The following is a 25862-nucleotide window of genomic DNA, read 5'->3' as shown; positions in this document are numbered from 1 at the left end:
TAACGTGAATGAAATGTCTTTAAAAAACCCGTAGAGGTTGGATCAAAAACTAAGTAATTAAGTCCGACTTACGCTTGACTGCACATTTCTAATAGGCTATTCTGACATCTATAGGTAAAGAAATATTTTTTGTATTTTTTCAAAATTTTAGACCCAGTAGTATCTGAGATAAAGGGTTTGGGGTTGATCGGACACACAGACAAACGTACGCCGTTTTTTCCTTTTGAGGTACAGAACCCTAAAAATCATGTAGCAGAGTGTGGAACTTTTATCTATAAAAATACACCAATATGATAGTAGCAACCAGCGATGAACAATGCGTTTATGTTAAAACTGAAATAAAAGAGGCGTCGTTTGTTTACGTCCAAATAAATCTTGGTCTCCAGTTTATTAACCGAGGGATACAATAATGCCATTCACCCGAGTTAAACATAAACACTCTAATTTTCAAGTCGAATACGAGGAAAGTAAAATAAACGTGTATTTAAATAAAAGAGGCAGTAGGTAGGTATCGCTATAGCGAGTCTTTGCGCGACAAAGCTGCCAGCGGGAGGGTATCCTGTTGCCTCTCTTAAACGCCTCCCGAGGACCTTGGAAATTGAACTTTAGAATGGTCTGTGAATTGTGATTATGGCGATCTGCTAATATAACAATTTTTATAAGAATGTAGGTACAGCGAGCTGCCAAAGTGCATACCTGTTTATTGAACTTTTCTTCAATCATGAAATGGGTATGCACTTTTGCAGCTGGGTATACAGTCAGAGTCAACCGGATGAGACTACGCGTCAAAACTAGGTAGATACTCAATGATTAAGTACAGAATTTCATAATGACTGACAGTTAAAATATCACTGACCTACGCACTCGTTCAATGTAAGCTTTCTTTTAAAGCTTCAAGGTTACATAAAACCAGTGCATATAACCATGCTTCGAATTGTTTAATTGTAAGGCAGTCAAACTTTCAATAACTAATTGTCAACAACGCGCCTGTGACGACACCGCTGGAGTTATAATTATAAGCATAAAATCAAAGAATAGTATAATAGCATAAATTAAATACGCTACGACTTGAATTAAGTATGGTTAATTTTTTCATTGTATTTCTAAGCAAAATTTATCGCACTATACTTCTTCGGTCCTATGCTAATCACCGTTTAAATTTTCGCCCGTATTTTATTTACACACTGTATATTAAAATGGTCCATTTTGGTAGATATTATAATTTTCTAATGGCAACATTACTTAGCTGTCAAGCTGTCAAATATGTGTCAAAAGCATAGGAGAACATAGCGGAGAAGCCATAGTTTACCTGTGGAACATATTACAAAAAAAGCCTGGCTTTCCATTGCCCCGTTTCGCTACATAAAACATATAATTCAATTAAGATTTTTGTATGAAACCCTCGCTAAAACAATGGAGGAATTACTTGCGTGCCGAGTATGTTTGATAACGGACGTTAAACTGTTCGATATGTTCAAATACAAACTTGCAGAATCATATCAAATCATAACAGGAACTCAGGTTAGCATTGTTTTGTTATTCTCCGTAATTTTACTGAAATTCGTGTAATTTACAGTTTTAAAACAGTTAGTAAAATATAATCTAAAGACGCTGTAATTAATATAACTGTTTACTTAGTTACTGTGTTGAATTTTACATAATTAATTTACGAAAAAGTGTTATGGGTTTAGCAAATAACACACATATTATCGAGTATTAAAGTTAAATATCTTGCTCGGAAAACATAAAAACTCAAAAATGCGCGTTTTACCTAGCTAGATCGAGTTTATGGTCCCGAAAATCCCCATATACCTATAGCAAATTTCATCGAAATCGTTCGAGCCGTTTCCGTGATCCCCGAAATATATATATAAATTTACAAGAATTGCTCATTTAAAGGTATAAGATGAATACCATGTCAGGTATCGTCTTGGGTCGTCCTATTCGTTTTTCGTCAAGTTCTTAAATTAGTCCTATTCTGCTTTTGTCACTCATTCTACATTGAAAGCCACCGACTATTGTGACAAATGTAGAATGAGTGACGAAAACAGAATAGGACTAATTTAAGAACTTGACGAAAAACGAATGGGACGACCCAAGATGATACCGAATGTTAAGTGTAAAAATGTTATTTCAGATATCAGCAGATGGTTTACCATTACATATCTGCAGTATATGTGCTGTGTTACTGCAGAAAAGTGTGTTGTTTAAAAGTAAATGTCATAATGCTGAACATATACTGAAGTTTTCACTGATGCAACAACATATGGTAAGTATGTATCCTTCTCCCAACAATAGCATTTTGAAACCTTGGACAGTGGGAAGACACTCCTGACTTTGGGCAAGCTCGGCTCCATCGCGAATCTATTTTATTACCTTTATTTACTGACGTTTCACACACAGCTTTCACTGATCGTAGTTGCGGCTAACTGATGTCCCAGCAAAATGTCAAAACAGAGATTTGTGCAACTACCCAATGAAAAGTGTATGAAAAAGTTTGGGGTAGACATCACATTTTTAAAGAACCCACTACACATAATGTTAATTATTGTCAATAGTCCGACACGCAACACTCACAATGTCCACGCACTGTACAATGTACCTCATTTTTTAATAATTATTGTTTCAGCTGACTACTGCCTACTTAAGGACCATAGACCGCAGCCTCCACTCCCTCACTCTACCCCTCTCCACTGCAACCATAAACAGCACCATAGACTTCTCCTACCAAATAAAAGAAGAAGTCACAGACATCGAAACCACAGACGAAATAGACAACACAGATAACATATCCATCAAATATGAATCCGACGAAGAGCCTCTAGCCAAAAAAGTAAAAAAGAAAAGAAAAAAAAAGTTAAAAATAGAAGATGAGATCAAATTCGAAAATGATAATGAGAATAAAGTTATTGAAGATATAACTTATTTAGAAGGTTTAGACGATGTACAAGTGGTTGTGTTGAGTAAAGAGGAACAGATAGAAGAAGTGTTGTTGAGGAAGAATTCATTTAATTACTTGAACTCGTTTTATAAATGCGATAAGTGCTATAAAGGGTTTATAACGGATTCAACATTTAAGAATCATATGGCAAGGCATGCACTGGTTAGTCATGATGTTATTTTAAATTATTTACCATCATTAATCCAGTTACAGTGACAGAATATATATGTCGGGGCCAGTTCTTAGAATAGATCATTTCATGATGTGGCAATCATGTCATGAAATGAAATGATTGGTAGGCCACATCATGAAAAAGTCAAACCTATGCTTACCATATCATGAAGTGATCAAATCTAAAACGGCCTTTCATTTTAGTTATCCCTTCTCCATAAATATACCCCGGCCCGCAGCTTGCAGTAAAATTACATTTTTGACAGGAACTTATCATACATTTGTACTTCAGTTAAGTGGACCGCACGCGTGCGAGGTATGCCTCACCCGGTGGCCGACAGTACGCGCGCTCCGCGCACACGTCATCACGTCCCACGAGCGCAAGTACGTGTGCCGGAAGTGCAACCACGTCTCCAAATCCAGGTGGGTGTATACTTAGCCCTAGGGTCAGCCTAATAGTCTACAATATCATTCAATCCTAAAAGACATCACCATCTTCCTCGCGTCATCCTGGCATTCTGCCACGGCTCATGGGAGCCTGGGGTCCGCTTGGCAACTAATCCCCAGAATTGGCGTAGGCACTAGTTTTTACGAAGACTGCCATCTGACCTTCCAACTCAGAGGGTAAACTAGGTCTTATTAGGATTAGTCCGGTTTCCTCACGATGTTTTCCTTCATCGAAAAGCGACTGGTATATATCAAATATTTCGTACATAAGTTCCGAAAAACTGAACCGGGGTTTGAACCCGCGACCTCCGGATTAAAAGTCGCACGCTCTTACCGCTAGGCCACCAGCGCTAATTCAATCCTAAAAGACATAAGTCTAAGTTGAAAGACGAAAAACCCCCACAAAATATAACAGCGCCATTTAGTTAGTTAGCTTTGATTTTAAAATAATTGAAAGTGCAAAAACGTTTTTTATATTATTTTTACAAGCTTTTTACTTGCAATGTACCTATGTAACTATGTATGTATGTATGTACGGGTCAAATCTTGCAAGCTAAATTTGACACACTTCCCGACTTCCATTGAAGCTGAAAATTTGCATACACATGTAAGTCGGGTGACAATGCATTATTCTGGTACCATCGAGCTGATTTGATGACGGAGACAGGAGGTGGCCATAGGAACTCTGTGATAAAACAACGAAACCTAATTGTGTTTTGGTGTTTTTAGAATTGTCTCGATGAGTATTAGTTGCCTGTGGAAAAAAAATACAGTCAGCGATAAAAGCTTGTAGCAAAAAATTTTTTTTTGGCAAAAACTTATTTTTGTGTATATTTTTGATTTGTTGTGTGTTTGATTTACATGTAGGAAACAACAAAAACCTACACACACACACATACGCAGGTAAGTATCACACACACACACACACACACACAGGTAAGTATCACATACACACAGGTAGGTATCACACACACACACTCTCACGACGGATAAATTTTCAAATGTATGGTCGAGGTCTTAATACTTTGGTTATTAAATTTTTTACTAAATGTACAGCCAGCACTGCTGGGCACAGGCCTCCTCTCATGCACAAGAATAAAAAAAAAACTTTATATTTTCAGTCACAGAGCAAAGGAACACAGCAAATGGCATCTCGGCTTCACTTACACCTGCAAGATATGCGGAGCTTCCTTCACGTAAGAATATCAAGGGTTAATAGAGCGTTTCTTTTATTTTTTGCCATTTTTATTTATTGTGACCTTTTTTGGCACTTTTGTGTTATTTCTACTCAGAATCACGAGCTCTTTCGATCCTAATGGGATAAAAAAATGTCCCAGAGTTTTTTCCTAATGTGTTACCATTTCCCCATACACTTTGTATGGCGGTAACAAAAAGGAAAGTTTGAAAAATGTATGGAAATTTTAGGACACTTTTTTTCTCCTATAAGGATGAAAAGGGCTCGCGATCCTGACTAGAAATAACGCAAAAGTGGCAAAAAAGGTTACAATATTTAATGTGCCAAAAAATAAAAGAAACGCTCAATAATGTACACTTAATACCTAGGCCGCATACTCAGTGTCATGGGAAGTAGCGAGGGAAGTAGGCAGAGACATAGTGTGGCCGACCTAGTCGTCGTCGGCCGCCATACTGCCCTACATGCTTCTCTCACTTCCTATGGGGGTCATCCATTAATTTCGAGGTTTTTTGACCCCTCCCCCCTCCTTGTCACACTTGGTCACATTAAGCAAAAATTCGGTTACTGATAGTTTAAGTAAAGTCACAAAGTTCGTGACTCCCCCCTCCCCCTTGTCACATTTTCTTGACCCCCCCTCCCTCCCCCTAAACGTGTGATGTAGTTACTAATTAATGGATGATCCCATACCACTCGTCGCGTGTGGTCGGGGTGTAATAACATCTACTGTACAAAATGTTATCTTGAATAAGCGTTTCTTTTATTTTATGTCATTTTTATATATTGTGACCTTTATGCCACTTTTGTGGTATTTCTAGTCAACATCGCGAGCCCTCTTCATCCTTATAGGAGAAAAGAAGTGTCCTAAAATTTCCATACATTTTTCAAACTTTCCTTTTTGTTACCGCCATACAAAGTATACGGGGAAATGTTAACACAATAGGAAAAAAACTCTGGGAATTTTTTATCCCATTAGGATCGAAAGAGCTCGTGATTCTGAGTAGAAATAACACAAAAGTGGCAAAAAAAGTCACAGTATACAATAAAATAAAAGAAACGCTCGAATAAACTTTAATTAATTTAATTCATGTGCATATTTTGTAGCAAATCTACGAGCCACCTCACACACATCCGGCTGCAGCACCCGTCCAACAACTGCTGCGAGCTGTGTGGCGAGTCCTTTATCGGCGAGTACGGGTTGGCCATGCACCGTAAGAAGGCGCATAGGGACCAGGTATGTTACATTACTATTATTACTTTACACCACAGAATATACCGGGTGTGGCCTGTGACACCCGGTATATTCTGTGATCCGGTATCACAGAGTATACCGGATATGAGCAAAAAATTAAACTGTAGGCTGTACTCCTCATACTGACCAACATTAGTTCAGCGACTTTTTAAAATAACTTGCATTTTGTTTTTTAATACACTTTAAAGTTTATTCTTAGACGCAATGTATTGCGAATTTTGTTATATTTAAGGCGTGACAAGCAACATCAATCACAATGATAATGGCGTCCATTGAAGATAATATTTATTTTGTATGAAAAATAGGAAGTCTAATGACTTTATAATTTTTAAAAGTTGTTGAACAAAAGTATCACCGTTTGAGGAGTACAATCTATGTTTTAATTATTTGCTCGTGTTACAGGCCACACCCGGTATAATAGTACTACCGTGCAAGGAAGGACTCTTCCTACAAAACCGAAGTTTGACCGCGATTCAGGGACGACTCATGCTGTGCCTTTCTAATGTATCGCACTATCCCTTTCAATCCGGAGGTCGCGGGTTCAAACCCCGGCTCGTACCAATGAGTTTTTCGGAACTTATCTTGCGAAATATCATTCGATATTTACCAGTCCCTTTGCGAATTGCGAACTATCTTTTCGCACATGTATCGTAAAACGTATTACAGTACATATGGTCCCTTTAATCTTTTGAACGCCATACGGCGCATCCATTTGCCGCGCCACTGACGCCACGGAGGTAAAATTTAGTTTTGTGAATAAATAATGCCAACCTAAAAGTGGCGATCAAAGTGGCGTGCTCTTGTGTTGGAGGCCAAGACTCATTTTGGGTCACCGCGGCAACCAAGTAAGTAACCTAAAAGTGGGGTGTTTTTCAGTACATTTTCATCAAAAAAGGATCGACGTCAAATGCCGTCTTTGGCGTCGTTGTCACGATTTTGCGTTGACATCAATTGCCGTCTGTGGCTTTCAAAAGGTTATTTAATACGAGTATTATCATTATTCACACTAAAAGAAATATGTATAAAAATTAAAGGCGCCGTTTATATGTATTACTTTGTGGTCAGGGTAACGTCAAGTCGGAGTCTCTGTGCGTGCTCTGCGGCGTACAGTTCCGGAGTCTCGACGCGCTGAACAGGCATATTAGTGCTGCCGACAACAACTCCTGTAACACTACCTTAAGGTAAATACTGTTTTTAAGGCTCCACCTCGATCACAGAATAAATAATAGCATGTATTACCGAACAGAAAGGACACTTCCTACAAAACCGAAGTTTGACGGCGATTCACGGACAAATCATGCTGTTCCTTTCTAATTCAAGCCATTATCTTATCTGTGGTCGTGCACGCAAAGGGACGTCTAGTTGTGCCAACCCTAATAATTGCTCGGAGCAATGCTGAGCCGAACGGAGCCGAGAATGCCCGAAAGGAGGAGTGTCCCCCCACTGCCTCAAAAACGGAACCCTTTTATCATTTTGTTGTCCGTTCGTTTGTCTGTCATGACTACACATCGGTAACTCGTGGCATTTAGGTAGCACTTAAAAGATTAGTTTAATTAATTCCTTTTTTTAGTGGTTTCTTTTTCTCGACTCGTATAGGAAGAACATTGTCACATCACTAGTCTGTTAGAAACTGTCAAGTGCCACGAGTTACCGATGTGTGCTCATCACTAATCTTTTAAGTGCTACCTAAATGCCACGAGTTACCGATGTGTAGTCATGACCCTCTATCTTGGGAACGCGTGGAGGTATCGAGTTGAAATTAAAACCATATACTCGAACTAGGAAACCATATACTCGAGTAGGAAAGCGGACCCTGGCAAAGGCCGGGATAACGCTAGGTAGGAGAAGAAGAAGATACTCGAACTACAGGTCAGTTCAGGTAAAAAAATAAAACTTCTAATTTAATGTAAAAATTTTGACACTCTCAAGGGAATTAAAATTTATAGGGTACGTTCCGTTGACCTAGAACTATGAAATTTGGCAAGTAATATCGTCGTACTACAATTTGCTTACAAGGAAAAATCTAAAAACTATTTTTTTTTATTTGCCAGGCCGTGTCTCAGTTGCGGCGAGGGATTCGTTTCGGACGAAACGCTAAAAGAACATTTGAAGATACACGTGACTGACGATTATGTTAAATGTCAAGAGGTAATACGAAATAATTTTTATCCCTAGAATTAATTTTCCGAGTTTGTTGCCGGTCCCATATTGGGATACCCTCCTCCAATTGAGGGGGGGATTTAAATCTTTTCGCGAAATATTACAAAATTTTGCTATCGGTTTTTGAACGATCAAGAGAGCCTTTACAAGTTGGTGTGGTGAAAAATGTTTTTACAGTACATATGGTCCTACTTTCCCGCACTAGTATGGGAAAGAGCACTTTCCGTGCGTATGTCAAAAGTTTAAAGGGCCATATGTACTGTAAAACGTTGTACGATACACGTGCGAATAGGTAATTCGCAAATCGTTTCGAATTTCCTTTTTGCCGCACTTATATCGTAAATAACTAATTCCACTTCTAAAATTTTCTAATGATTTTTAGTATGTTATTGACACTATAAAAAACTAGAGGTTTATAATTTTCCCTTTTTTCAAAATTTGCATTTTTTTTTAAAGCGAGACCTATAAACCTAGAATATATTATGCTGAAGCGATCGACATCAAAATCAAAGTGATTTGTTAAGATTTAGTTAGTGGAAACCGTTTTCTCCCGAAATGGAAATTTCATCAAAAACGTACCTAGGATCGCAATGCTATTCCTCCCTCTTAAAATCAGGTTTGAGTTAGGACAGGGTTAAAAGAGTGACCCAGGAGAACGTAGCCATGGCAACCAATGACAAGAAAACGGAAAATAATAGTCTTATTAAAAGATAAAGATAAAAAGATAAAAAATAGTTTATTCAGGTAGGCATATTACAATGCGCTTATGAGCGTCAAATAAAGCTCTAACCCTACACCTCTGCCTCGAGAAGATTTAAATTACCTCAATTGGAGGAGGGTATCCCAATATGGGACCGGCAACAAACTCGGCGGGACACATCTTTTGAAAACATTATTACATCTTATAATTAACATGCATTACGAGTAAATAAGAAAAATACAATTAAATTACTATAGAATTCATGCAGTTATACACAGTAGGTATATTACTTTATAGAAATTTGATAAAAAAAAAATATGTACATGAAATCAAACAAGTATGTAGCTCTTTCAGAAAACATATCAAATTCTTACATAAGGAATATATTTTTTTTATTTAGCCTACTTTGGTGTCCAACGCTGGGCAAAGGCGCTCGTTTTCTCCACTCGACCCTGTCATGGACATTTTCCCACCATTTGGGGTAGAATGCGTCCAAGTCGTCCCGCCATTTCCTTTTCGGTCTGCCTAAACCCCGACCTGCACCGTCTATTGTATTGTATTGGTTGAACCTTTCTTTACAAAAGGAAAAGAAAATAAAGTCAATAAAAGAAATGAGAACATTTATTTTACAGTGCAACAGAACATTTGCGCACGAGAAGTCTTACTCCATCCACTACCAACGAGTACACCTGCGCGTGAAGTCCAATTCCCGACGAGACCACACCGACAGGGTCGTCTGCGAGATCTGTGGCAAGAAGTGCACGGTAGGTGACACGTGAGGTCTGGCTCACGTTTATAGTGGACGTCCCCTACCACCGACATCTGCGCGTCAAGTCCAATTCCCGACGAGACTACACCGACAGGGTCGTCTGCGAGATCTGTGGCAAGAAGTGCACGGTAGGTGACACGTGAGGTCTGGCTCACGTTTATAGTGGACGCCCCCTACCAGCGACATCTGCGCGTCAAGTCCAATTCCCGACGAGACTACACCGACAGGGTCGTCTGCGAGATCTGTGGCAAGAAGTGCACGGTGGGTGACACTGCAGAGTTAACGTGGTCTAGCTCTATTTCAGTTTATATCCAATTGTTTTCCTATAGCTATATCTTCAATAAATAGTACTCTATCTAAAAGTGGATAATGCTGCCTTTGCTTCTATATGACTTATATGAAATACAAGAAAACCGGACAAGTGCGAGTCGGACTCGCCCACCGAGGGTTCCGTACTTTTTAGTATTTGTTGTTATACCGGCAACAGAAATACATCATCTGTGAAAATTTAAACTGTCTATGTAGCTATCACGGTTTATGTGATACAGCCTGGTGACAGACGGACGGACAGTGGAGTCTTCCGTACCCAAAGGGTAAAAACGGGATCGTATAACTAAGATTCCGCTGTCTGTTCGTCTGTCTGTCTGTCCGTCTGTCACCAGGCTGTATTTCATGAAGCGTGATTGATAGCTATAGGACGTTGATATTTTCACAGATGATGTATTTCTGTTGCCGCTATAACAACAAATTCTAAAAAAAGAATAAAATAAATATTTAAGTGGGGCTCCCATACACGAACGTGATTTTTTTGCCGTTTTTTGCGTAATGGTAATGGTACGAAACTTTTCGTGCGCGAGCACGACTCGCACGTGGCCGGTTTTTACAGCTGTTCTTAGTTATAATGGTTAGGTAGGTACATAATGTACTGATAAAATTATCTTTTGACAGTCAAACGCCACGCTCGTGTATCACCAGCGGACGCACACCGGTGAGAAACCCTACCAGTGCACCAAGTGTCCGAAGCGGTTCAGCGTCTGCCAACTGCTGCAGGTTAGTAAATAAAAAAAATATTTTTTTTAAACCCCTCCCTTCCCTCGATGACCGCCCGTAGTATATGCCAACACCCTCCCCTCTAGTTTTCACATAGTAATTCATAAATATTGTTTTAAATGATATTTTGAAAAAAGAAAGTTAAAAAATGCGTCAGTGTGGTGGCCACCTGTGCGTTTGCAACACACTTACAAGCCACTTTCAAAACATGAGAAATTAAAAATCAATAACCTTTAATGTACAGCCAGCAAAACTATTAGCTTAGCACCCCTGCATATAAAAATGTATGTACATGTGTGTACATGTTTTTACAGATCCACCTCCGGACACACACGGGGGAGCGGCCGTTCAAGTGCTCGCGTTGCCCGAAGGCCTTCAAACACAAGGCGGCGCTCAACCGCCACGATCGGGTATGTTGTACACCTCTTATGTTCACTATATAAGGTTCACAGGCTTTCACACACAAGACGCTCAACCTTTATTTAAGGCCCAGTAGGTTCGTGTTCTTCTCTCACTCTCAATGATCGTAAGCTGTTTTCATCGAGCGAATGTCAAAAACTTAGGATTCTAATCTCTGAAGTCCCTAGAGAAAGGCCTCAAGATTGCTTATTAAATTTTTGACAACCATATTGTGATCTGAAAAACGGGACAAGTGCTAGTCGGACCCGCCCACCGAGGGTTCCGTACATTTTAGTACTATTTGTTGTTATAGTGGCAACAGAAATACATTAGCTGTGAAAATTTCAACTTTCTAGCTATCACGGTTCATGAGAAACAGCTTGACAGACAGACAGACAGACGGACAGTGGAGTCTTAGTAATAGGGTCCCGTTTTTACCCTTTGGGTACGGAACGATAAAAACGCTACGACTTAACTTACAATGTTTATTGTTTGGATTTTCAGGTACACACAGGGGCGAAACCCTACATGTGCGCTCACTGCGGCAAGTCGTTCTCCCAGTCCAACTCAATGAAGACTCACGTCAACACCGTGCATCTCAAGCTGCCGGCGCCCTACAGACACCGGAGGAACAAGGCCGAATAAATCATTTACCCCTTATTCATAAAACTTTACGGGCCTGATTTAGCTAAAATATATGGGAGATCGAGTAAAGCTCGGAAAACATATAAAAACAAAAAAAAAAATGCGCGTTTTCCCAGAGATAGATCGATTTATCGCTCCCGAAAACCGCCATATAGCAAATTACATCGAAATCGTTAGAGCAGTTTCCGAGATCCCCGAAATATATATAAGCAAACAAGAATTGCTCGTTTAAAGGTATTAGATTATGTTTTATCCCTTTCTTACAAATACGTAAGTCAAAATGACAGATAAAGACAAACGATTATTAGCTAATTGAAGTTTGTAGCGCGTTTATGAATTATTAAATTAAATATTTTATGAAGTATTTTAATTTGTGTTATTTCAAGTAGAACTAATTTATCATTAAATTAAATTTTCACTTGTCATGCTCGTAAAGTTCGACTTTAAGACGTGCGTAGACGACATAAAATCGCTTTTTAAGCTCTAGTGCATAAAGTAAAATGATCTATTACGACCCTTATTGACTAAGCAATAAAGTCCTGCATCTGCCATATTGGATATTTATGTATATTTTACTCACAATCGAAGTGAAAGGCAGAGTGTATAACTCGGGCATAAATGTCAATTTTTATCCGAGGCAATTTATAGCCGAGGATAAAATGAACATTTATGCCCGAGTTATTACTTTATGCCCTTACACAATTAGGATGCGTTGTTTTATCACAAGAGTTCTTATGGGCACCTCCTGTCTCCATCATCAGATCAGCTCGATGGTACCACAATATTGCGTTGTCACCCGACTTACATATATGTATGCATATTTTCAGCTTCATTGGAAGTCGGAAAATGGGTCAAATTTAGCTTGCAAAATTTGACCCGTACAAACTATTTACATAGGTACATTGCAAGTTAATAGTTATTTGTACAACAAGAGATCAAAGTTTGATATTTCTTCGAGTGCTTATTTTGAGTCCCGTGCAAGCGAAAGATTCTATAATAGATTCACGAGCGTAGCGAGTGAATCTAATTTAGAATCTTGAGCGTAGTAAGGGATTCAAAAGCGCACGAGATGTAAATAACTTTGATCTCGTGTAGTACACAAATTTTTTCACCCTAAGCAGTGAGAACATACCTAGAGGGACAGAGATAATAGAACCCAAGTATATCGAACTTGTATTAGACCCCGCATGTTAAAATAACATTTGACTATAAAGGTCACTTGAATGTCATTTTGTCTCACTCAGTGAGCAAAATCGCATTTTGCTCACTGAGCGAGACAACTCAGTGAGCAAAATGCGATTTTGCTCACTGAGTGAGACAAAATGACTCAGTGAGCAAAATCGCATTTTGCTTACTGTTTTTAAGAAGCAAAGTACCCTTGTTCGAGCTGCTGAGGTGAAAAAAATAAAAAAAAAATATATACAAAATAATAATAAAATAAGCTTGTAAAATAGTTTTTATTTGTTTATTGCCTATATTGAAACCAATTGCAGTGCCTTTCTTTCAACATTTCTTTCATAAACGACGGATATGACTTTCAATTCAATTTTACAGGTAAAAATACTCAAAATTTTCTCTTAAATAAGTATTTAATGATTGGTGCCCTTACTACCGTAAAATAGGGTGAGTAGGGATTGCGTGGAGAGTTGGGTTATGAATGGGGAGAGAAGGGATGCCATGGGGGTGAGATGGTTTTTAAAGGCTACTGCTACCTAAATAATGTATTCGTATTACAAATGGAGCTATATTAGTGATATTCATAAGAAAAAAACATCGATCCAACAATGTTCCAAAATCACCTTTGTATGAAATCCCATCTCACCCCAACTACGAGGTACTACGGGGGGTGAGGAGGGATTTTGTGTTTATCGGTAAAGACAAAACTTCCGTGAGACACAGACATATTAAATATATTAAAAACGGAACGCAAGCTCCTGATGACACTCCTCGGTACGGAGAGAAACATGTCGAGCGTTTTTCGACTTAAAATACGTGAGTGACCCGTTTTTAATATATTTAATATTATCGGTAAAGTTATAAAACCAAAATCATAAAAAAACTAAAATACAATCGTCCGGAAAATTTATTATGTGTTCCGTACTCTACGTCAGAGGTCTCCATTGAGAGAGAGTAACGTCTCCGGTGTCCGATAGATGCCGCTAGCGTCTATGTAGTCGCTCCGCCCCACGCCGTGACGTAGTTCCGCTTCCCCTTCCTGCGAACTGTTACTCGCTTTCCGCGACTCGCCGCCATGACACATTGTTTCGTCGACCGTCTTGTCCGATGGTCCGCAAATTTTTTTTGCGTACATTTTTGCAGCATGGTGCTTTAAAATTTCCGAACTAAAGCTTGTTCCATTAAATAGTGAAATATAGCAGAGATCGCTATTATTAGTCTTTTGGCGATCCCGCGATCGAAAGTGCTTTTCGATTCTACCCACTTTTTATTTTTATTTTTCTTGCTAAATTATTTTTTACATACCATGCTGCTAAAATCGTTACCGTTAACAAGCCTGGGAGTACCTCGTGTTGTTAGTTGCGCATCGTAAATGCCTACTTTGACAGGCACGGTTCTCAGGCGGGTCGCGCATTTTCGAGATCGAAGTAGGAAGTGCGTCAGTAGTTTTTTATGGCTGCTATTTAACTGATCACCAGATTTAGTAAAATTTAATACCAAAAAAATCTATTTTACCACCCTAAAATCATGAATGATCACCAAAATTATAACACCATTTTAATGTGAAATGATTACCAATTTTATTACATTTTACTATCCTTTTAAAGGAAATGACACCAAAATAATCATTATTAACCCAAAAATAGTCAATGATTACCAAATTTCAATCCCCATTTTAATGTGAAATGATAACCAAATTTTTACATCTTGCTATCCTATTAAAGAAAATGACACCAAAATAATCATTGTAAACCCAAAAATAGTAAATGACCACCAAAATTAGAACTCCATTTTAATGTAAAATGATAACCAAATTTTTAAATCTTGCTATCCTATTAAAGCAAATGGCTCCAAAATAATCATTGTAAACGCAAAAATAGTAAATGATCACAAAATTGTAACCACATTTTAATTAAAAATGTGCAATCATTTAATATATCGTTATCCTATTAAATTAATTAATCCACTTCGTCACCTTTTTCTAGTAGCATTTTATTTCTGTAACAGTCGCAGTTCTAACCTAACCTAACCCACTTTTCTAGTAGCATTTTGTTTCTGTAAGGGTCGCAGTTCAAACCTAACCTAACCCACTTTTCTAGTAGCATTTCTTTTCTGCAAGGGTCGCAGTTCAAACCTAACCTAACCCACTTTTCTAGTAGCATTTCGTTTCTGTATGGGTCGCAGTTCAAACCTAACCTAACCCACTTTTCTAGTAGCATTTCTTTTCTGTAAGGGTCGCAGTTCAAACCTAACCTAACCCACTTTTCTAGTAGCGTTTCGTATCTGTATGGGTAGCAGTTGAAACTTAACCTAACCTACTTTTCTAGTACCATTTCGTTTCTGTAAGGGTCGCAGTGCTAACCTAACCTAATCCACTTAACTGATAGCAGTTTAACTTACTTTTCTAGTAGCATAACGAAATGCTACTAGAAAAGTAGATTAGGTTAGGTAGGTATGCGGTGCGGGCTACGGGGGGTTGAGCGGGAGGGGCTAGTAATTTTGGCATCAGTTTACTTTATTTGGTAATATGTATAAATTTTTTGGTAATCATAGTGGTTTATTTAGGTGAAAATATCGCATTAATTTGGTCTTCAAGATTTGGTGATCATTAATGATTTTTGGTGATCATTCAATATATTTGGTATTTGAATACAATTTGAAGTGCAGTCGTAAGTAAAGTGGTGGTACTTTTGTATTTTTAGGCCTCATTTTTTTGGTGTTCAGTATTTTTTTTTGGTAAGCATGATTTTTTTATTTAGGGTACCAAAGTATTTTTTGGTGGTCATTATATTTGTAGCCGTTTTTTATCAACAAGTGGTAACGTAAGTCGCTCCGCGTTCGGAGAGGGAACGTGCGGTCATCGTGCCTGCGGCGGCGGGCGCGGCGCCCGGGCGGCGCGGAGGCGGACAGCCTGCGCGCGCTGCTGCTGGGTGCCGCGCTTCTATAGGACTGATAAGGAGGTTTGGATTGTCTCGAACCATCCGGTGAGCCAGTTTAATGATATTCTAGTTTTATTTGGCGTTCAGAAGCGACGCGACAGGGAGCCCCCGCCCGTGGCACCGGCGCCCCGCCTCCCGCCTCCGCCGTGACGCGCGCCGCGCCGGCGCCGTCGACTTTCTTCTGCTGTCGTCCGAGATGACTCCGAGACGCCGCGACGCTGCGGAGTGGTGTCGCGGTGCGGGCGCTCCCAGTCCGCGGGACTCCGAGACACGTCACACGCCCACTCCTGTTGCTGCGGTCGCGGCGCGAATGGATCACGGACCTCTCGATCCCGTCCTGGCGTCAAGGTGAAAGCGGACCGCTCCTGCGACTCCCGACTGCTCGATGTGGAAGGAAGGTAAGTTACGTGGAAGCAGTGGAAACATTACGAGTACAGCGGCGGTGCCGTTCGCCCGTCGGCTGCCGTCCGTCATGACGTCGCTGGTGACCTACGCGCCGGTGGAGGCCACCACGATGGAGCCGCCGAGGGCAAAGTGTCGCCGTGATGATGCGTGCAACTACGAGCCAGCCTACAGCGCTACGATGGCGCTGCCCGCCACACGCATCGGCGCCTCCCGTGCAGGTAACGTCCGTCATGTGCACCGGCGCCTGTCGAGCTGGCCGCCACGATGGCGCCTCTCGCCTCACGTATCAGCGCCTCCCGAGCCGGCGGCAGCGGCCGCCACGATGGCGTCGCCCGCCTCACGGCTTTCGAGCTAGCTGCTACTATGGCGCCTTACGCACCAACGCCACCTGAGCCTGGCGGCGGCCGCCTTACGTACCGGTGCCTCCCGAGCTGGCCGCTACGATGGCGCCTCTCGCTTCACGCACCGGCGCCTTCCGAGCCGGTGGTGACGACCACCACTTTGGCGCCGCCCGACACGATGAAGCCGCCTGCCTCACGCACCGGCGCCTCTCGAGCTGGCCGCCACTATGGCGCCTCTCGCCTCACACAACAGCGCCTCCCGAGCCTGGCGGCGGCCGCCTCACGCACTGGTGCCTCCTGAGCTGGCCGCCACGATGGCGCCTCTCGCCTCACGCACCGGCGCCACCCGAGCCGGCGGCGGCGGCCGCCACGATGGTGCCACCCGCCTCACGCGACAGCGCCTCTCGAGCGGGCCGCCACGATGAGTCCTCGCCACACGCACCAGCGCCTCCTGAGCCAGTGGCGGCCGCCATGATAGCGCCGCCCGCCCCACGCACCGGTGCCTCTCGAGCCGGCCACCACGATGGCGCCTCTCAACTTACGCACCGGCACCTCCCGAGCGGCGGCGGTTGCCATGATGGCGCCGACAATCACGCCGATGCTGTCCACCTACAACTACGACGATGTCGTCCCTTGCAATGGCGCCCATGTTCTGTTCGAAAGAATACCACCGCGAACTTACCCGTCCCCGATGCCCTGCCCACCAAGCAGACGCTGGGCGCCACGGTATCAGTTTTGTCCTGTCCACATGGTCCCATTGAGGTACGCAGGCGCATATAGTTATGGTGCCACAGCACGAACAGACCGCTAAACTCTTGGTTTCGGTTAAGGATGGCGACGGCAGGCAAGGTCGTTAGGAGCCTCGTCCTAGCGTGGCTCGACTGCCCGGAGTTGAAAGCGGTAAGATTGTCGATACCCAGAGGAAAATACGTCGCGTCCCTGAGCTTCATAAATGTGCTGATCGACGAGGAGCCGTGCCGCTTCGAGGGTCCTACAACGTCTCGAGGCCAGCGAGCGATCCAACCGGAGAGCAGCTTTGCGACACGATCCTGTGCGACCGCTCACAACCGAGGTTGAAGGCATCGAAAAGGTCTGCAGACCTCACATAATTATCTCTCTGCTGCCCGCTCTCTCCAGCTTAAGTTCCGTCTTACAAAGACGAACTCGTTCGCCAAGCCCCTAATAAACAAAATGGGACAAATAAACCCGCTGCGCCTGAACAAGCTTGAGTTTCCGGTGCTAAGAAAAAGGGGCCAGGGGGACTCCAGCAGTTTCCATCTGTCTGTCTTCGACTTTATCGAAACAGTTTTGTTACGCAAAGCGCCAAAATCGATTTTAGACTTGATTTCATCAGTTCGATTTCTTTAAAAGCATGCTACCATACCCCTATACTAGCTCAATATAGGCGTTTCTTCGGATAAAGTGAATTAGACCATCACGCTCCTAGACATCACGTGGGACACGCGGCACAGCACCCCGATTGAAAGTTTTCTTTTTCGTGACATACAGGCCTGCCTTGCTGCCGAGTTCCTCGCAGAAATGAGACTCAATGCCTCCTGTTTAGTCTTAAATTCGCAAACTTTAGTTCATGGAGGAAGGTGACACCTTCGCAGTCCCCAGCAACACTTCTGACAGCTGCCGAAAACCTCGTGCCACTTCCCTCCTCATCTTATGCCTGCAGTCCGTTACAATCTCCAATAATGGTAGACAATGTACGAGGTAAGGCCCTTTCAGTGGAGAGTAATCGTTAACGGGCCGCATCTGCAGCGCTGACGACAGAAGTGTCCTACAAACATACAACCGGACCGTTACAGTATACATAAAACGACGGCGACACTACATCCCTTCCGTTACTACGGCTGTCGCAAAAACTGCTGATGCCAGCAGACCGTCTACAGGTCGCGCTGGTTCCTTGCTACTTACCAGGTCGGTACAACCCCCGAGGGCGACGGTTTATCAAGAAGCACTGCGCGCCCGAGTGGCAGCTACGCCCAGAAGCCGCCGAGACTATCTTCGCCTGATAGGCGCCCTGTTGGCCGGCCTCCGCCCCCGAGAGCCCTCGCACTGTGCCACGGTATTTCTTAACCGACTCTTTGAACTGCTACCACGACGCGTTTGGCAGCTGCCGGTGATACGACTTGGCATGGATGTCTCCACCTCCCAGCCTAGTCTGTTTACTGTGACGGCGTGATGAGGAGAGCCTTCACGCAGCTGCGGTAAGCTTTCAATTTACTGGCGGTCCTAGTGAACACAACGTCAGACCGCCCTTTCTAACGAGTCAACGACCTTAAGAATCGAGGCGTAGCTCCTGTCAGATAGGACGCTCCAACACCGGGCTAGCGGGATCAGGAGTGACGTCCGCTTGATGTACTTACTGGCGTGACTGGCGCATGCATGCAACATGCCAAGGGCTAACGCTACGTAGCGAACGAGACGCAACTGTCAGTGTCTCACTAATATGGAAGAGTGATAAAGAGACAGAAAGAAACTCAAGTGATCGTCCGGGGGATGCTCCCGGTACTGAGTTTGTATGGCGAGAACCGGGTATTCCCGGTTCTGGTACTGTGTTTGTATAGAAAACCAGTACCGGGAGCACTCCTTAGATCGTCGCCTTCTCTAGGCCGCCTGTACACCCACAATGTAGAAATGGTCTTCATGGTGCATCAAAAATAAGATTGATTGCCAGGTACCTCTAATATCCAGTGAAGTAACGAGCTATCTCAGGCACCTATTTCTACTGTCCATGTTAGCTTTCAGAACGACACTTGTTCATAAGCCTATCGGACACTATGCCTTCTTCCAACGCCATTAATAGCGAGACCAGCGCCTCCCAAACCACCAGCTTGGGACGCGAGAAATCTAATTAAAATTACTTGGCCTAACTTGAATAGCCCTACAACGTACCTATATAGAAGAGCTGCCGCTCTTTTACTGTTAGCATCAGGCCGCAGGGTCAATGACCTTACTCTACTACTCTGTAGCCCGGGCAATTGCATAGATAACTTTCGCGCTATTATTTTGTGTCCGAAATTCGGCTCTAAACCAGATAACGTGTCTTACCGACTGGACTCTTAGAGACTCCGGAATAAAGTATAGACCCAGTAAGTAGGTAGTCTGGGTACGTTAACTTGTGAGAATTACACAAAATGTTAGGGGACACTGCGCCTATTTCTTCCAGCCACAGTCTCATCCAAGCCGGCCTCGCCTACGATTGCTTTCGATCCACGATGTACTTATTCACTAAATTGGCTGGAAAACTATCCAATTAGCTTAAGTTAATGGGAAACATGACTTTTTCAGACGATTCTATCGCCGAAATTCTGCGGATCGGATGCGATTTCGAATGAGAAATCTCTTAAACCAGTTTAACGTCAGATTCGAACCTGGGATTACAATTTAAATTCTCAATTTCCTGTAATGCATCATTATAACGAGTCACTGTGATTTCATGGGTTGCAATAAGGCGTATATATATTTATTCTTTCTCTGAGTTCTATGACAGTAGGTGTAGCCCTAACGCTTGCGCGCCCGCTGACTCGCCACCAGGAGATAATAAACAGGTCTCAATGGAGACCTCTGACGTAGAGTACGGAACACATAATATAAAAATTTTACCTTCCAATAAAATTGTTATTATGTTTCCTTCTACGTCAGAGGTCTGAGTAATGCCTTCCTGGCAGGCTACTAGGCTACTTTTATGCCGACGGTACTTCTCCTCAACAATGTGTCATGGCGGCGAGTCGCGGAAAGCGAGTAACAGTTCGCAGGAAGGGGAAGCGGAACTACGTCACGGCGTGGGGCGGAGCGACTACATAGACGCTAGCGGCATCTATCGGACACCGGAGACGTTACTCTCTCTCAATGGAGACCTCTGACGTAGAAGGAAACATAATAACAATTTTATTGGAAGGTAAAATTTTTATATTATATATTATGTATATAATTACCATTCAGTTTACATATGTAAAAATAAAATGTTATTGAGGTTTGAATGTCAGTTTTCTCCTTACTCACCCCATTTTACGGTACTTATAGACTGTTAATTGGCGCATACAAAACTTTTTTGCTTACTGTATACGCACTCCGGTCGTGTTCCGTTATAGTGCATAATTATCCTGTGTAAAATTGCTTTAGGATAGAACGAATCACGTTTATAATAAGGCACACCTTCTCTCTTCATTTCCACCAACAGCTTTAGAAGGCACGCACAATGCCACGGGTTATCGTAGAAGTCGAAATGTGTAAGACTCACCCCTGCTTCCTTAATACGGGTCACGAAACCCTCTGGTAAGAAAGTTAATTTATTGTTGTTTATTTTTAAACATTCGAGCTTTCCATTCCTTGCGAACATTTTGTCTGTTATAGACCTAATTTTATTTCCATCTAAATGCAATATTCTTAATTCAGTCAGCGACGCAAATACATCGGGGTGGATGTAGTCGATTCTATTGCGGGTTAAACATAATTTTTGCAATTTAACGCAAGCCGAGAACGTCATAGGGTTGTTTAGTTCAGAAACTAGATTATAGCTCATGATTAACTCGATCAGATTGGGGCAAGATCGCTCGTCAAAGATGGGTAACTCTCTTATCTTGTTACTTTGTAAATACATATTACTTAATGTAGGAACGGAGCGGAATATACCTAGATTTATGTGTTCAATGTTATTTACGTATAAATGAATTTCATCTACATTTGGGAGGTTTTTAAAGTCGTCTAGGAAGATTTCGACGTCGGTGAGGCCACAGGAACCCATGGATAAGTAAGTGGCGTCTTCGTCCACGGGGTAGCGCCGGTTTCGATGGTTCTCGAAGTCGGAGAAGCGCGCTTTGCACAGCTCTGTGGTGACGCCTTCAGCGCCTGCGAAGGCTGGCAACAGCGGCAGTAGCATCAGCAACGGGAATGCAGGGCCTGGCCAAGGTGCAATGTATACAGTACCTAGTTTTACTTATTTTATGCAATTTGCGATAAACTGATCTAAAGCCTGACAAATTATATGATTTCATATAATAATATTAATTGGAGTTGAAACTCTAGGTCCATGGGGTCCCAGCGCGCATAAGTTGTTCGCAGAAATCGCGAAGCGTCTGGTTGACCAAATAAGCAAATAGGCAAATAAGGTCACAATATATAAAAATGGCAAAAAACAAAAGAAACGCTCTAATAGGTATTTAATTATTTACCTACCATAGGTTCTGCGCATTTTTACCCAACGATATAGGTATGTATATTAAGGTTATCACACTGGTCAACAGGCTGCTCGTGAGCCGTGGCAAACGCTAGAGAATTGGCTTGTAAACTTTTTGCAACGGGGTTGGTCCCAGTTGTCTCTAGTTTTACTTTACTCTTGCTGTTTTTGCATTACTCTTGACGGTTGACTGGTAGAGAATGCCATTAGGCATTAAGTCCGCCATTTGTACATTATGTTTATGTTTTGTGCAATAAAATTTTAAATAAATAAATAAATTATACAAATGTATTGACTTTCTGCCCCTTGTGCTTTTAGAGTTCTCCATATGCTTTTATGTGATAACTACGCATCGAAAGCTTTTTGGTAATTAATAATAAAATATTTCTCTCTCGGTACCTATTTTTCTATGAGAAGATTGCAGATTTATTGATTTTTATATTTAATATCTACTACATATTATATAACTCACCCAAAGTAGTAAACATTGTCGTCGTTGTTGCAAGACTACTTCTTGAAGAAATGGTAGGGAGGGAACTAAACTCGTCGAGAGACTCAAAGGGATTGAAGTTTGCGGCGCATTTACTCTCAATTTCCTTATATATCGAGGCGAGCGGTCGGGATAAATCGAGATAAGTATTTTTTTATTCAAATAAGAACTCCAAATGTGTCACATATATAGTTCTAATTTCAAAAACCCTTTCGCACGAGTTATCGGGTTTGACCACTCACCCGTCCAGTTTCAGATAAACATAGTTTGTTTATAGAAATTATAGATAAGTACAGATGTAGTGCAAAATCCTTTACCGCCGTAGGTATTTTCTTCTCGAAAGCGTTCGTATTTGTCATGCTATTTCAGTCAACCCCAGTACTTTTTGTACTGAGACTGACTGAAATATCATGACTCATGACAAGTTCGCGGTAAAGGATTATGCACTACATCTGTACCTAAGTATGTATTCAATTCACTTACGAACATTATCGGATGTCGTATAACACCATATTATTTCATTAACTAGGGACACTTTTTAGTTACACTGTCGAGTAATGATTTTAAAGTAATGAAGGTGGTTCCCAAAATGTCCCAGAAAGTTTCTAAGAAACATATCTTTTTTGTTACCAAACGCACATGTGTAAGGAAATCTGGTAACAAAACAGGAAAGTTTTATAATAACTTTCTGGGACATTTTGGGAAATATGGTGGAAGTTGTTCAGCTTCATGTACTTTACCAACATACCAAAATGTTAAAATTCATGGTTTTTTCTTTTATTTCTGACACTATGTTATTTAGTAAAAAATAATCCTTATGATAAGCCTTTCGATCGGTATGATAAAACTACAGGCTGATTTTTTTCCTCGTGTAGCGGGTTCGATTCCCGATTCAACCATGTATTTATTTAAAAATCTATGAATGCAGTTTAAATTGTTTTTTAAATTAAAATAATGTCTTCTTTCAGCAAAATATTCTATCTACGATATTTAAGGTACTTTCCCTTGATGTCCCATAGTCTTGGGACATCCTGTATAGAAATCTAAGATGTGATCGAACTTTTATAAAAATTGCTCATTTAGGGTGATGTCCGGACATTTCATTTTTCCATATGGCAACCCTGTAACGATAGCCTACAATGCCTACATGAATATTTAATAATGTCCAAATGTTTTGGCGCCACATAGACCTTGAACTTGAAATCTCGCTGACCTTTTATCATTAGCGATAAAAATGAAATGATAGTACGTTTTATGTTTTGTTTGTTTTTAAATACGAGTTGATATTAGGTTTATCAATTGTGCATTTTATTAACATAAAATTACACCTAATAATTTTTAAGAAAAAAAAAGGTGAAAGATTATTGCGCGCCATGTAGAAAAGGAGGTAAAACCACCCACTTTTCTAGTAGCATTTCGTTTCTGTAAGGCTCGCAATTCTAACCTAACCTAACCCACTTTTGCACGACTGTGTCACGTGGCGCTCGCGCAAAGAAGATTCACCGTTCGTGCGCGGTTTGCAGGCGGCGAGTATAGGTATAATTTTATACCTAAATCTGACTTTTGTGAAGGAGTGGATTTTCTGTACGGTAGTACTAGTACTATTAGTTATTCTGTGGCGAAACGCTTCACACGCGATTTAGGACGTCGACTCAGACAGAAAGGGGAGGGCCCCGCTCCGAGTCGTTCCTTGTGCAAAGGCTGACCGTGGTGATCCAGCATGGAAATGCTGCGAGCACCTTCGCACCGGGAACGGCAGGGAGCGGTTTGTTTTTTTTATTTATAGTTTTAATGTTTATTTATAAGTGTTAGTCGTAATTTGTATTCTTTTTTGTAGCAAAGATTAATGAATTAATTAGACTTTGAAGTGTTACTTTTTACAATACGAAATTTTTTAACTCTGTCCGTTTGTCTAAAACCTCTTCACGCTTTGTAAATTTTTTTTTTGGTTTTTGTAAATTTGGTTTGGGGATAGTTTGAGGCCCGGGGACGGACATAGGGTAGTTTTTATCAATCATCATCATTTCATGCAGATGAGGTCGCGGGCAGAAGCTAATAGTATACTAATAATTGCTATATAAGAGTTCCGTTACTTAGGGTTGAATTCCACTTGTCCAATGTGTAGGTATTTTGTCTGACATTTTGCTTAATGAGGAGTGAGACGCAATGACATTGTACAAAGAAATTGGACAGGTGGAATACCACCCTTAGATACTGACAGACAAAGTGCAGTCTCACTGATTCCTTTTATTAAGGTATGTAGGTACCTACGGTATAGGTAGGTACGGTTGTATCCCAATATCGCAATTTTATTTAAAAGGAAAAACAGTAATGTCTTTATTTTTAATTGATAAATGTTCCATTCCGCAAATGTTCCATTTTCGACCTCCCCTCGTATTACGTAGGTACCTATGTACATAACCTATAAGTCAAAATACATCTTCGTCCTTTCTTTCTTTCAAAAATATAAAAAAAATATTTCGTGTCCTAATCGTAAGAGTTAAATATTATCTACTTGATTATCATAATTGCAGGGCCTGCGTCTGCGCTGCTGCTGGCGGCGCTGTCCTGCGCCCACGCAGACAAAGTCATCACCCGCTCGTGCGGCACCCGCGGAAAGATCCGTTAGATGGCGCTAGTTGTTAAGGTTCCGTACACAAAGGGTAAAACGGGACCCTATTACTAAGACTCCGCTGACCGTCCGTCTGTCACCAGGCTGTATCTCACGAACCGTGATAGCTAGACAGTTGAAATTTTCACAGATGATGTATTTCTGTTGCCGCTATAACAACAAATACTAAAAACAGAATAAAATAAAGATTTAAGTGGGGCTCCCATACAACAAACGTGATTTTTGACCGAAGTCAGTACTTGGATGGGTGACCGTTTTTTGCATTATGGTACGGAACCCTTCGTGCGCGAGTCCGACTCGCACTTGCCCGGTTTTTATACACTCGTTCTTGGCCTGTCTAAACTGGAAATCGTAAAAAGATTCCAAAAAAAGTAAGACAATGTTGCCACTTTTTACTAGCGCGTCTTGTATTTATGTAAAAATAAGTAAATAAAAGTACTTTTTTAAATCGTAGGAGTAAAATTACCAATAAATAAATTATCTTAGCGTGTTTATTTATAAAAAGGAATTTACTATTTTACAAACAATTTATTGCAGTGGCAACATTGTCTTACTTTTTTTGGAATCTAATTACGATTTTCAGTTTAGGGCTCTCTCGAAGAGTGTTTACAGCCGGCATAGTCCTAGCCAAGATGACAAACGTATTTGGACAAATATAGGCATTATATTCTCTAGCTTTAACGCATTTGATTCAGATAGGTGTCTAACAAGGTAAAAGCATTTCGTAAGCCATATGCGTGGAATGCCCTAAAAGTAATATAGAATCAGGTATATACACAATTACACATATAAAGAAAATGACAATGTGCGCTTGAAATAGTTTATTTTACACTGGTTGTATCTGTAAATATCGATTGTAACGAAAACGAAATTAATGAAATTTACAGTTTTCATTAGTTCCACTCCAAAATTATGAACTTCTTTTGCCTAAGCGATTTTATTCTAATTTATAAAAAAAATTAACA

General features: G+C 41.2%; 1 protein-coding gene across 1 annotated transcript; it reads left to right on the top strand.

Annotated features, from left to right (window-relative positions):
* Window positions 1-1356: 1356 nt before the first annotated feature.
* Window positions 1357-11755, top strand: LOC134802163 (oocyte zinc finger protein XlCOF6-like). Its single transcript, XM_063774757.1, has 12 exons — window positions 1357-1521; window positions 2138-2269; window positions 2630-3103; window positions 3405-3535; window positions 4681-4755; window positions 5856-5985; window positions 7069-7184; window positions 8055-8151; window positions 9496-9627; window positions 10581-10682; window positions 10997-11092; window positions 11586-11755. Exons 1-12 carry the CDS (start codon window positions 1414-1416, stop codon window positions 11724-11726), a joined length of 1734 nt encoding a protein of 577 aa, XP_063630827.1. The 5' UTR covers window positions 1357-1413; the 3' UTR covers window positions 11727-11755.
* Window positions 11756-25862: the final 14107 nt, after the last annotated feature.

Source organism: Cydia splendana, chromosome 24, assembly GCF_910591565.1.
Source record: "Cydia splendana chromosome 24, ilCydSple1.2, whole genome shotgun sequence".
NCBI lineage: Eukaryota > Metazoa > Arthropoda > Insecta > Lepidoptera > Tortricidae > Cydia > Cydia splendana.
This window is presented reverse-complemented; position numbering and strand designations above follow the sequence as displayed.

Excerpts from the sequence above, each read along its gene's own strand:
- LOC134802163 (XM_063774757.1), top strand. The coding sequence starts at position 1,414 with ATGGAGGAATTACTTGCGTGCCGAGTATGTTTGATAACGGACGTTAAA. Across the intron at positions 2,270-2,629 it reads CACTGATGCAACAACATATG|CTGACTACTGCCTACTTAAG; the intron begins GTAAGTATGTAT and ends TTATTGTTTCAG. Across the intron at positions 9,628-10,580 it reads TCTGTGGCAAGAAGTGCACG|TCAAACGCCACGCTCGTGTA; the intron begins GTAGGTGACACG and ends ATCTTTTGACAG.